A 12910-nucleotide genomic window follows, 5' to 3' on the forward strand; every position below is an offset into this window, starting at 1 on the left:
ATAAATTACAAATCTATCTATCATGCGTGGTGGATGTCAAGACTGCCACTCCTGATTATTAACCGGTTATAAGTGAACCTCACACACGAACCCAGAACGCTCGGTTACAATAGTGTCAAGGAAAGGAGACAGTAGTGCACGTCCTGATTTCACGCAGGACGTGTGAGGGGGAAAGAAGGGCTTTGATTGCAGAACGAGGAGAGGTGACAGACAGCGGAGACACGGTTAAGGGGAGAACAATTATATTTGAGTTTTTGAAAGCAATCAGACATGTTAAAGGGATGTGATAGAATAATTGTAGTAGCCGATTAATTCCTATAGCAGGCAGTAGTGCAAATTAGAGGACACCAAGTTCCGGATAAAGTCCAAAGAGAAGGAGAGCTGCCATTGGCCTCAGCAGTCCGTCAGAGTTAAAACACAAAGAGAAAATGGCCATTGAAAAACTCAGAAAAGAAGAAACTCTCGAGATGAGGAAGAGATTTATTGGGTATGTAAAAGGGACACGGGTCGGTACTGTGTGACTTTCGTGATACTTGCTGGTTGACATATTGTGAACATTGTGCTGCGACGTGAGCCGCCGCTTGAAATGTAATGCACCTGTCTTCATGGTGTTACGGTACGAGGGCTTGTGAGGCCCAACAAGCACGACGAGAGACACATTTCTCAGCAATAAGTTCTCCAATTTGATATAACAAGTCAAAAACAACATTATTTTGGACATTATATGAAATATGAAGTTACACTACTGTAATGTTTTGAATTGAAAGTCAGCTTAAATTCAATGATGATATTCATAATTTCACAATATTAGAACTGTTATTAAAGCAGATACTTAAATGGTTATAACCGTTTAAGGATCTGCTTTAATAACAGTTGTAATATTATGAAATTATGAACAGTAGTGTAACTTCATATTTAATATAGGCTCATGTCCAAATTAATGTTGTTTTTGACTTGTTATATGAAATTGGACAAATCATTGCTTGAATAAGGGTCTATCTCCGTGCTTTTGGGCCGTACAAGCCTCAGTACCGTAACACCATGAATAGAGGTGCATTACATTCCAAGCGGCGGCTCACTTGACTGAGTATCCGCGGATGCCAGCTCACATGACCGCAGTGGCAGCACGAAAGTTACTGACGTCGAGTAATTTCTTCGATCGCAGGCAGTCATGTAGACTGTTTTATTCAGATGACCCTGTTAAAATAGTGAAAGCAAGAGGCCAATATCTATTTGATGAAAACGGCAAGCGCTATCTGGACTGCATCAGCAACGTTCATCATGGTAAAAACATTAATCATCATCCAGTGCACAGTCCATTTATTACTGTTGTGAAATACATTATACTACCGTTGTTATGCGTGAGTAACATGCTGTATGATTCCTCTTGTAGTGGGCCACTGTCACCCCAGCATTACTGCAGCTGCAGCAGCACAAATGGACCTACTGAACACCAATTCACGATTCCTGCACGACAACATAGTCTTGTATGCAGATCGCCTGGCTGCCACCCTGCCTGAGAAACTGTGTGTGTTCTACTTTGTTAACTCAGGGTAAGTTTCACGGCAACACACAGACACAGAATAGTATTCCTGAAGTTTCCATTCCAGTGATGTTACATCTGTTCTTCTGACAGTTCAGAGGCCAATGATCTTGCCCTACGCCTGGCACAGCAGTACACCCAGCATGATGACGTCATTGCGCTTGACCAGTAAGTATTTTGTTCTCCTGCAACATATTCACCCTCAGAAAATACACTCAGTTATTAATTACAATGAATTCTCATTTTATACTAGTGCATACCATGGGCATCTAATGTCCCTCATCGACATTAGTCCATACAAGTTCCGGAAACTGTCCGGACAGAAAGAATGGGTTCATGTGGTGTGTAAATATATATTACCATCATCACACAAACCGCTGACCAACAGTGGGCTCCTGTCTATCTGAAAGAATGTGTTTCATCCTCCTAGGCCCCGTTACCAGACACTTACCGAGGCATATACAGAGAGGATCACCCGAACCCTGGCCAGGCATACGCCGATACAGTAAAAGACCTAATAGAGGAGGTGCACAGGAAAGGTCGTAAGGTACACTTTAACACAGTTTTATGGAGCATGGATCAAATGAGCAATGCTCTTAAGACTTATAACATATAATGGTGTAATAAACATAACCAATGCATGCCATTTGTATATCTTATTTACTATTTTCTATACAGATCTCGGCATTCTTTGCTGAATCATTGCCAGGTGTCGGAGGACAAATCATTTTGCCCCAAGGATACTCAGCTAAAGTTGCAGAGTGAGTGGTGACTCCTTTTCAGGTTCTGCTTTTTTTGTACATTAGTGTTAACATGGTGCATCTCCCACAGATACGTGCGCTCAGCTGGTGGAGTGTTTGTGGCAGACGAGGTGCAGACCGGCTTTGGGCGTGTGGGAAGTCATTTCTGGGCGTTCCAGCTGCAAGGGGAGGGTTTCTGTCCCGACATAGTGACCATGGGTAAACCAATGGGCAATGGGCATCCCCTGGCTTGTGTGGCAACCACTGTAGAAATAGCCGAAGCTTTCACAGCCAATGGAGTGGAGTACTTCAATACGGTGACTATACAGTAGCCATAACACATTATATGCTTTCTACAGCTGTTCACAGCTGGAGAGACAGGCAGGGTGCCTTTTTGTCATAAGGAATACAACATTCAACTCATTCTCAGTATAATGTGACATCATAGTAAGACCTTGTTTTATTACTAAACTGATGTGGGTCACAGAGATGGTGTCTTTTCAGGTAAAAAGTGTACCACTTTTTTTATTTACAACTATGCTGCTGCATAAAACATACATTACTATTATGGAATTTCCAAAGTCAATTGCAAACAATGTTCTGCTTCTAAGCAAAATAATATTTATATTGAAATCTCTTTAAGCATGCATATATAAAGAGAAATGAGATGAGTTGTTTTTCCTCTAACTTCGTGCAGTTCGGAGGGAATCCAGTGTCCTGCGCAATTGGCCTGGCAGTACTTGATGTGATAGAGAACGACGATCTAAGAGGAAACGCCAAAAGGGTGGGAGCACATCTTAAAGATTTGCTCACAAAGATACAAACACGACATCAAACGATTGGCGAGGTCCGGTAAGGATGCAATGACTAATGCACTCAGGCATTAAAACTCATTAAGACAAATGCTATTCTATTCTCCAGAATCCATGGCATTTATTCAGATTTGAATAACAAATAAAACAATGAAAAACAGGCTCCTACATTCTCTCGATACATCCACACAGGTGTCTTTACTGATCTTAGCTGACAATTTGAATGTGTAGTGCTTAATCAACCTCTCTCTGGTGGAAAACAATATTCATGGTGGGTGCTCAGGCTTGAGAGTTGTGGGCATCTAAGAGACTGATGTCATTCATTAACACTGGACACTATTAGGTTTCAAAATAATGTCCATGTGTAAAAGTGCACGTGACTTTTTAAGTATGTTAAAGTACTACTGTGACATTAAAAAAAAAAGTCTTGTAAAAGGGCCTATGAAAAGCAGTTGCTTTTACTTAGCCAAGAGTGTAGATTCCTTTCATAAGACTACCAAGCTCAACTAAAACTAGGGGAAATATGTATAAACACAGCAGTAACTTGAAGACATGCCCTTTGAAAGCAGTGCATACCTTGTTAAACTGGAATACTACTTTTTATATATTTAAGATTTCTCACAACAAACAGGCTATATACACCTAAATTAAGCACACTTTTTGGTAGATAATCACTCTTCCCTCAATATTTAATTACACAGGAAGATGCTGCAAAATTAATTAAAATATGTTCCATTATTCAAATGTTACCTGATTCAATGTTGATGTGGGTTAAAGTCAACCTCATAGCTCTGTTTTTTTATTATTTATTTGCTCAGAGGTGTGGGACTGTTTGTGGGCCTCGAGCTGGTTACCGACAGGGAGCATAAGACTCCTGCCACAGAAACAGCAGCACGGGTGGTGAAGAGGTACCGAACACAAGTGCAATACTGACGACTTACAACTTCATTTTCTTGTATTCAGTCTCTGCCACGTGGCGTTTATTGATTTGATTCTGTTCCTTTTACATTAGGTTGAAAGAGGAGGATAACATCTGTGTCAGTACAGATGGCCCCTGGGAAAGCGTGGTGAAGTTTAAACCTCCTATGTGTTTCAGTATGGAGGACGCAGAGCTGGTGGTACAATGTATTGACCGCATCCTCACAGGTTAGTTCTCCAGACACATTAGCCTACAGCCGTTACTACAGGAGCGTTCCTAGGTATGCATCGACTCGAAAGGAAGTTTGAACACTGTGAAAGATCCATATAGACCTAACATTTGTGATTTAATAACGTTCAATGTTCTTGTACACAGACATGGAAGCCAGTGACAGTTAAATCGGAAAAGGAAGACATCTAAGGTTTGTTAAACCTGTAGAAAAACTTTTAATTGCATCAGACATTGTCAGACGGTCACATTCATGAAGTCCAGAGGTAGAGATGTGTGTCTATACTTGAGGTTGCCGGTTCATTTCATTTAGAACATGTTGCCGTCCTTGGCTCACCACTGGTCGGTTTTTGATATTGATTAATCAAAGTCTGACTCATAATTACTGTCAGTACATTTTCATAACTATGAAAGTGGGCGCAGGTCATTTAAAAAAAAAAAGAGAAAAGGATCCCAGCTGTCTAGAGCCATCACTGATCATCTTCTCCCCTCCCCCAGGTGTTGAGTGCCATTTTGAGAAATCACTTCAGTAGAATTAGGAGATGCAGTCACATATCTGATGAAACAGCCAATTGGAAGAGTTGCCAGCTATAGGACATTGTTGCCACCTGAAAGACAATCTGCTATGGAAGATGCTAATGTAACACTAATGAACTCCCACAAATGTTTAGTCAAGAAACTAATAAACAAATCATTCTCTTTAAATCCTGACTCCTTTCTTTTCCGCATAGCAGCAATATGTTAATTAGTCCCAACTTACAACACTGATCAGCAACATGTAGTCAAGATACAGTACTAGTAGTTGAGATGAGCACTTACCAGACCACTATCTTTACCTCTTGTTCACATTCATAAAAATGCTCAAGTACTGCAGTTTCACATCTAGTGTGGTCGTTATTAACACCCCACCAGTATTCCTGCAGGCAGTGCAGCCCTCTCCCTGAGGCATCCGTAGAGGTGTTATCATTACTCAAGACGAAACAAGCAAGCCATTTAACAGTACAAAACATTTAACATTAACTTTACAAATAATAACAAAAGGATCCATGTGTAATATAAACCAAAAGTTTATTTCTATCAATTTGCCCAAGACACTAGAGGAATGAGTTTCCAGTGAGAGAGGGAGTACCCTCTTACATTAACAGGCTTGCGTTCAGTTGAATAACACTAGTAAAGCCACTTAAAATTGCAGACATGATGGGGGAAGAATCTCTTTAAAAGCCAAAAGAAAAAGGAAAAAAAAAATGCTGGTTGTCTTCGTCTACTAGGCGATCTGCAAACATTCACTTAACACGCTTACAATGAACCCTTTGATTAGTTTAAATCCCTTATTTTGCCTCACCCCACATCTGAAGCCATGCAACTTGCATCCAACATTCAGCACGGGAGAAAATAACTAAAGATCTAGAAACACCAAAAAAAAAAGAAAAGAAAAGAAAATTGTTTTATTTGTAAGCTTTAAAAGCTCTTGCTCATCTGTAAATCCAGTAGACATGTAAAAATACAACCATACAATACATTAGATTCAAAAAGGTACCAAAAAGTACAGTAAAAATAACACTTCCATCGCTGGAAATGTAAATGGACACAAAACAATATAAAATAAAAAGTGGAAAAGTGACATTTGCTTCCCCAGTTCCTCACTTGATCTGTACAAATGGAGCATGAGTCCAAATTTCTGCCAACTCCAAAGGAAAAGCCAGAGCCCATGTTGGTTGTGGTCAGACCATGGATCTCTTTTTCTTATTTACTTTAGACCTTAAGAGAAAAACACGGTGCTTAACGTTACTGAGAATAAACCAAATAAGGCATGCAGTTACACACAGACAAACAGGTGCATGAATGAGTTTGACAGGTCAGTGAATGGACAGACACACTTTTGGGGGGAGGGGCACGACCGCTAACTATTACACCTAGCACCCTGGTGAAAGGTGAAACGGTCCTTATTCCTGTTCTCAACCACCACCAACTCAACCCTTATTGATCAAGTAGTAGAGGTGCATCTTAAGATGGCTGACAGGTGGAATGAATCCATCTTTAATGATCACAGACCCCACAACACAGCCTACCCTAACCCCACCACAATGCTTGAATGGATTTAGAGTAGATGGAGATCTTTGGGGTCAAAAAGGCACCAATGGTTACAGCTATGTTCTCATACTACCACGGATGATGCAAAAATGCATACCTGCACTACGTGTGATCAGTATGGCTTGTAGCTACTCTGGTGGCCTCCACGTCTTGGAGTTTTCCCATAGCTTGTATTGCCCTGGTCTGGAGGACAAGAGAAAAAGGGACTGAGTTCTTCTGTACAACAAGGAGGACCAAGAAAATAAAGTTTCTCTCATTCTTTTTTCTTTCCCGGGGGGCACTTATCGCTTACTGTAATCGTAGCCACCCCCATAGCCGTAATAACCAGCAGAGTAGTCATAGTTGCCGTAGCCGCCATATCCGTAGCCTTGCTGTCCGTAGCCATAGTTCTGGTTGTATCCCTGGTTCCAGTAGTTGTTGTAACCTTGATTCCAGTTCTGGCCCTGGCCTAGAAACAACAGGTGAGGCCTTTGTCACAACTCTCCAGCACATAGGACCCAGGTAGTTATTCGGCACAAATTTTAAGTCTACTTGGAATATAGTTTAAAAGAAAGATTTTGCTGGTACACGGACACAATCAAAACATTTTTTTTTAAAAAAAGGTTCTTACCTCCACGGCCCCTGCCGCGTCCTCCGTATCCACGGGCGCCGTACTGCTGCTGCACGTAGACCTCTTTGGGTTGAGCTATTTTAATTTCACACTGGAACACCACACAAGAGCACATTATGTTGCAGTGTGGCATGACTTTTGCAAAATGTGCGAAACTGAATACATCATACCACATTTCATCGGTATGCAGAATGTGAGATATGCCATTACCTTGCTGCCACCGACATTGTGGTATTTCTTCTCCATGACCTTCTTGACAGGAGTCTCTTCTTTATATGTGATAAATACGAATCCCCTCCTCTTTTCCGTCTTTGGATCTTGTGGTAGCTCAATGGTCTCGACCTACACGAGACGAGAACAAACTTTAAAGCAACCAATAGCTGAAGCATTCCATTCCTAAACAAATTGATATGCATTTAATATCATACCTCTCCAAAGGTCCCAAAGTACTCCTGAATGACCTCCTTTGAAGTGTCAGGGTTAAGGCCTCCCACAAAGATTTTCTTGACTGGATCTTTCTTCATGGCCATGGCCTTCTTGGGGTCGATCACTCGCCCATCTAGCCTATGCTCCTTCTGTTCAAGAACCTTTAAAAAAAACCAGAGCGGGTATTGAGACTGGCCTGCCTTGTTACAGTTACTTGGGGCGCTGACATTATTTCCTCCACACTGACCTTTTCGACACTGGCTGCATCTTTAAAGAGAATGAATCCAAAGCCTCTTGACCGGCCTGTCTGCTGGTCCATCTTTATGGTGCAGTCTGTCACCTCACCAAATTTAGTGAAGTAATCTTTAAGATCCTTCTTGCTCGTTTCCCAGCTGAGACCACCAACAAACATTTTCCTGGACAGAGAGATGGGGGATATGTTTAGCATTACAGGCAGTCCCGCTACTCTAAATGTCTAGGCCCGGGCGGGGTGTAAATGTACACACTGTTCTAGAAAATCTGTTGACCCAATGACGTAGGGGGGGGCGGCTACAGCCAATGCAGCTTAGAGTTGATTTAGAGCATTAATTCAACAAAACGGAAATAGTTTCGATACGACCACAGCATATCGAGGGTTTGTCGCGAGCTAATAGACGCTAGATTTGATCCCTGCTGAAGCGCCCATCCCCCCCCCGCTCTGCATATGGCGCCAACAAAGGCCGGTTGAACAAAGAAACATGGCTAACCGCGGGCGCTTACTACAAATGTCGATTTCGCAAAAGAAACGCACACGCCATTTTACTCACCCTGCATCTTCCTCGCCTTTGCTGGCGTCGATCTGTCCGCCCTCCGTCCCACCGTTTTGCGAGTTGCCGTCGGCGTCGGCGTCGGGCCCTGCGCCCTCCTCCTCCTCCTCCTCCTCCTTGCATTCATTCACGGCGCTCTCGTCGTTCGTTTCCTCGGTGTGGTCGGCTCCGTTAAAATCATCGTCGACTTCGTGGCCATTTTCTGATGTTTCCATATACTGCTGCTCGGTCTCAGACATGTTGCACTATTATACCTAAACCCCCACCAAAAAAAGAAAATTATATTTACACATTATTAAAACGAAATATGGCGGATATATAACCCCTCCTGCCGTACATGCTTCGCCATTAACACGGTGCCAGTCCATGCATTTCCCACCATTTTGGCCGGCAGGATCGCGTCCTAGATTTACATTCATTCGGATTTGTTGCAGAGTGTCAGCAAATGGCAACTCTATAGCGTAAACTTGCACAACAAAGTAACCACTCCGCATCCAGTGTACTTGTGGTGGGGCTGAAGATTAGAAACAGCCGAACCATCTGCATCACGCTGATAAACCAAGCCTGAACTGAACAACTCAAATTCGCAGTTACATAACGCAAAGGCCTTGCTAGCCGCACTATACGCTTTACGTTTTCTAATGATTAAATAGATTACATCTACCCGGCGAAGAATGAAAAGACTACGAAAATCTAAATACTTACGTGACAATATAATGAAAATACCAAGGCTAAAGAAGTACGAAAACCCGCTTACTGGTCATACAACCGGAGAGCTCTCTTCAAGATGGATTCTCCCACACGACGACAACTCGTGGTTGGTTTTCTAGAACCGGCAGAAAAAAACGCCATTTCTGTGGAGAAGCCGTCTGATTGGATGATCACCGCTGTCACTCACGACTCCGACCAATTACATGCACGTGCCTTTCTTTCCACAGAAGATGTTCACGCCCGCGGCACACAGGAAGGAACTCCGAGTACCCTTTCTGCGACTACTGAAAAAGAGTTGTTCGCTGCTCGGCAATTAAAAACATATGATGAATTGCGACTGTTGCGTTAATCGATGTGTTAAAGCGTTACTCCTCTGCTTTTCATTCTAGACCTGACACATGCACTCAAATGCAACTGTAGTCTGGTCCAGGATCGTGAAAATGAACGGCACTCTGCTTATGTGAAAACTGTTCAAAATGTAGATCTTGGCATCTCAGTATGAACAATAATGATGGATAAACTCAGGGAGCTGCCTTCAAGCTTTTTATGTGTATGTATGTATACAGCTATGCTTTAAAGGTGACTTTCTTTCAAGGACTGCCGTATAAGTGTTAAAGAAATACTAAACATGGGTTGGATAAAATAACAGACACTAAACAATAACGTAATCACATTATCAAGTACAATAGGTTTGCAATAAACACCATTATGTCAAGTTGTCATATCAAGTTTGTAAGCAGTTTTCTTTGGGCGGCGGGTTAAGAAGTGTTGATTCATATATGACAGATTGTCAGTTGTTCCAGTAGATGGTGGAGACAGTTTGATATTAAATGGCATGTGTGGTTATGTTTGTTAAACGAGAATTCCCTTGATTTATTGTCCAGGCATCTATTGCTAATCCCTGTTTATCCTTTGCCTTCTGTCTACACAGTGATTAGAAACCACATACAAAGCTACTCTCAAGAGGTACATACTGCAGACCAAATAACCCATAGTCACATGAAATTTTAAAAAAATGACTAAAAACATCAAACCATGTCATAATAACTTATATAAATATTTTCTATATATTTTTCTTTGATTGCTGAACAACTATCACCTAATACTAATGTTGTAAGTCATTGATATTATTATCAATAAGCACTATGTGAGCTAACATGCAACATACTGTAAAGCAGTCTGGGTATCATACTGTCATGCTCATTTGAACAACTTTGTTCATCCAGTAACATATTTGTTAGACAGTTTTATTCATCTGTTTAGATTCTTTACAAGATGTAGTAATTCTGTGTTTGAGCACCAGTTCCAGAGGAGCAACCAGAGATGAAGCTGTGAGTGTTTTGTCCAACTTAGAGAATGTAATCATCGAAATACCGGTCACACAACTCATCCAATTAATTCGGTGCAATCATGCTCATTGAATCAAATAAAAACGGTTTCACCCACTGGCCAAGTTACTACAATTCACAATGCCGTATGAGACCTGGTGGGTGGGGGGCTTTGTTAAAAAACAAGAAGTCTGAGATATTTGTTTTACTGAATGATTAGGAACCGTTGTTCGTGTTCTCATGTACAACTGCTAAACTTTGATTGAGGTTAAGAATCAATTCACACCCTTTAAAGCAGGGTTCAAGGGAGAACAGAGGGTTTACAAATATAGGCCAACTTTACGAGAAAGCAAACAAAACAAATGATTAGCACTGAAAATACATTTTATTTAATCATTGTACTGAAAAGATATATTTGTATATAAATTATGTATTTGTTGTCATTCTGCTTCTTCCACAGTGGCTCCATCACATATTCGAGGCTTATTTGGATCGTTGTTGATCAGCCAGTCAGCAAGCCAAATCTATTGGAGTGGATCGTGGATCGTGGAGAAATATGTTTCAGGGAGCAAAGCTCAACACTAGTAAACAACATGGTAACAGCAATAAATAACTGGCTAATAAATTACTGTATATCTTCAAATGTTGAGCATGGAATACTTACACAGGGGTTGTGTGTCTTGTGCTTGCAGAGCTCAGTGAGTCCAAGTAGCAGAGTTGGGTTTACATACCTGCTCAGGTATTCTTCGGTGGCTTCTCTTGAGGGAAAGGGCTCAATTACGGCTGCAGAGAAAAAGCATGTGGGGTGCATTAGTGGCCAATACATTTATATATGAACAACAGTAAGTGTGGTTCTGTGTATTGCTTACAGTTTGGGAACATGAATTTGATCTCCCTTTCAGCCGCATGAAATGACTCGCTGCCATGGAGTGCGTTTTTGTGTTCAGAAGTGCCGTATTTGGCTCTCAGGCTGCGGGAGGGAAGTACATCACATTCAGATAAACATCTCTGCAATGTTGCCGTGACTACAAACTTCTACCGCTCTACATTATTTAAAATCAAGGAATCATGATAGCAAGTCATAGGACGACCCATAGTCATAATACGGAGCCACAGGCCCAGAATCACAGTCAATTATGTCTGTATGTGCAAATATGAAAACCACAGCTTGTTTCCATTGTATATATATATATATAGATAATGTATTACGATGAATAAATTATATATATATATATATATGTATATATATATAATTTATTCATCGTAATACATTATCTACAAAAACACATTTGCCAGAAGGAACAGACAACTAAACAAAAAGACTGAATCAACAAAATAAAAGTTAACAGACTGACCACCCTGGACGAGTTTCTTTGGCCTTAGTGCTGTTGACAGGCCCGATGATAGACTTCCAGTGGGCGATGGCGTTGTCCCGGGCCAGAGTCAGAGCAATGATGGGGCCAGAGCTCATGAAGGCACTCAGGCTGGGAAAGAAGGGCCTTCCATACAGGTGGGTGTAGAAATCACTGCATTGCGCTAGACTTAGCTGCAGCTTCCGCTTCTTCCACAGGAATAAAGTGTTGGATACTTCAGTGAAATGTGTAGGGATGCTGAATATATTGTTTGAAATAATGAACATGTTTGATTAAGACACCTAACATTTAATTAAGTGTAACGATATGTTGAGCAGGACATTGTTTGGGTGAAACTATATCATTGTGTCCGTTTCTTTGTTGCTATAAAATATATGTTGCATATCAGCCAAAAGTACAGGCGGAGTACAATATATTTTTGGATAAATGAGCCATGTTGATGTATTCGTTATTAATACTTGTTTAGAGAGAGTCATCGTCAACAAAAAGACAAACTATTACTTCAGAAATTGGATCGGTTGCATCAACCCTTTCTCGACAACATACAACAGCCCCCATAGTTTAGACAGGTTGATGTTACGACGACGACCGCTGTATTCAAAAAACATTTTAACCAACCTGCAGGATGGTGAAGCCCGATTTTAGGATAATGTCCTCAATCTCGTCCGCCTTGTGGATGGCATCTGGTTTGATAAGAGCCAGAGTTTGCTCCACATAGATGCGAGGATGTAGCGTTCGGTTCATCTTCTCCTGCAGCCTTCAACAGCTAATGCTAGGTTAGCTAAAAAAGTTACGATACTTTCCGTCAGTCCTATCAACTAAATTCTGTTAGCCGTTAAATGTAATATTGGAGTGGTCACTTAATGGTTTTACCAACTCGTCTACACGTCTGTTTGGGTTGCTAGGATACCATTACAAATCTACGGCAACACAAACCGGTCAATAGATACATTAAATTTGTATAGCGCCTTACAATGTACTCAAGGCATTTGCATTAGTCTCGTCTTGAAGTGGCACTCTGTTAAGTCACCGTCTATAAATGAAGGAGTAACTTCGGCCCACTTAGTGTGCATATTACATGTCTGCGTGATTTTATTAAAATATACACGCATTATATTTCCTCAATTCTATAAATAAATTGGATTTCGGATGCAGCGTCAGACTCCTTTACTCAAGAGCATACTTAATTTTCACCCAAATAGAAACTCTAAAAACAACCTGACAGATCTTAAGGATATCCACAGTAATTAAGCAAACTCACTCTCCTCCTGAATGCTAAAGTATACATTGACACCGAAAGGTAACGAAACAGTTCCCACCGAT

The 12910-nt window shown here is 41.2% G+C and overlaps 3 protein-coding genes across 8 annotated transcripts; 1 reads left to right on the top strand and 2 right to left on the bottom strand.

Moving 5' to 3' along the window:
* The first annotated feature begins 40 nt into the window (after positions 1 to 40).
* On the top strand, positions 41 to 4942 carry phykpl (5-phosphohydroxy-L-lysine phospho-lyase). 3 transcript variants are annotated; one of them, XM_034543074.1, is made up of 13 exons: positions 41 to 487; positions 1166 to 1284; positions 1394 to 1553; positions 1637 to 1711; positions 1797 to 1884; positions 1974 to 2090; positions 2222 to 2304; positions 2375 to 2600; positions 2981 to 3135; positions 3914 to 4003; positions 4108 to 4241; positions 4390 to 4435; positions 4741 to 4942. In XM_034543074.1, exons 1-12 carry the CDS (start codon positions 429 to 431, stop codon positions 4410 to 4412), a joined length of 1329 nt encoding a protein of 442 aa, XP_034398965.1. In that variant the 5' UTR covers positions 41 to 428; the 3' UTR covers positions 4413 to 4435; positions 4741 to 4942. The 3 variants fall into 3 exon arrangements, with proteins under 3 accessions (XP_034398965.1, XP_034398967.1, XP_034398968.1); XM_034543076.1 differs by having other exon boundaries at positions 1192 to 1284; XM_034543077.1 differs by lacking the exon at positions 1166 to 1284.
* A 351-nt stretch (positions 4943 to 5293) lies between these two features.
* Positions 5294 to 9044, bottom strand: hnrnpaba (heterogeneous nuclear ribonucleoprotein A/Ba). 3 transcript variants are annotated; one of them, XM_034543079.1, is made up of 9 exons: positions 8933 to 9044; positions 8176 to 8429; positions 7617 to 7785; positions 7372 to 7530; positions 7154 to 7285; positions 6944 to 7034; positions 6626 to 6781; positions 6431 to 6516; positions 5294 to 6000 (listed from the first exon to the last, which is right to left on the bottom strand). In XM_034543079.1, the coding sequence occupies exons 2-8, from the start codon at positions 8412 to 8414 to the stop codon at positions 6446 to 6448; spliced, it is 1017 nt and encodes a 338-aa protein (XP_034398970.1). In that variant the 5' UTR covers positions 8415 to 8429; positions 8933 to 9044; the 3' UTR covers positions 5294 to 6000; positions 6431 to 6445. The 3 variants fall into 3 exon arrangements, with proteins under 3 accessions (XP_034398970.1, XP_034398971.1, XP_034398969.1); XM_034543080.1 differs by having other exon boundaries at positions 8176 to 8441; positions 8933 to 9039; XM_034543078.1 differs by having other exon boundaries at positions 8881 to 9010.
* Positions 9045 to 10583: 1539 nt separating this feature from the next.
* Positions 10584 to 12602, bottom strand: nme5 (NME/NM23 family member 5). Of its 2 annotated transcripts, none has more exons than XM_034543734.1 (5): positions 12206 to 12602; positions 11570 to 11775; positions 11084 to 11184; positions 10879 to 10997; positions 10584 to 10738 (listed from the first exon to the last, which is right to left on the bottom strand). In XM_034543734.1, exons 1-5 carry the CDS (start codon positions 12329 to 12331, stop codon positions 10655 to 10657), a joined length of 636 nt encoding a protein of 211 aa, XP_034399625.1. In that variant the 5' UTR covers positions 12332 to 12602; the 3' UTR covers positions 10584 to 10654. The 2 variants fall into 2 exon arrangements, with proteins under 2 accessions (XP_034399625.1, XP_034399626.1); XM_034543735.1 differs by having other exon boundaries at positions 10655 to 10738; positions 11570 to 11772.
* Positions 12603 to 12910: the final 308 nt, after the last annotated feature.

The sequence above is a fragment of the Cyclopterus lumpus genome, chromosome 10 (assembly GCF_009769545.1).
Source record: "Cyclopterus lumpus isolate fCycLum1 chromosome 10, fCycLum1.pri, whole genome shotgun sequence".
Lineage (NCBI taxonomy): Eukaryota > Metazoa > Chordata > Actinopteri > Perciformes > Cyclopteridae > Cyclopterus > Cyclopterus lumpus.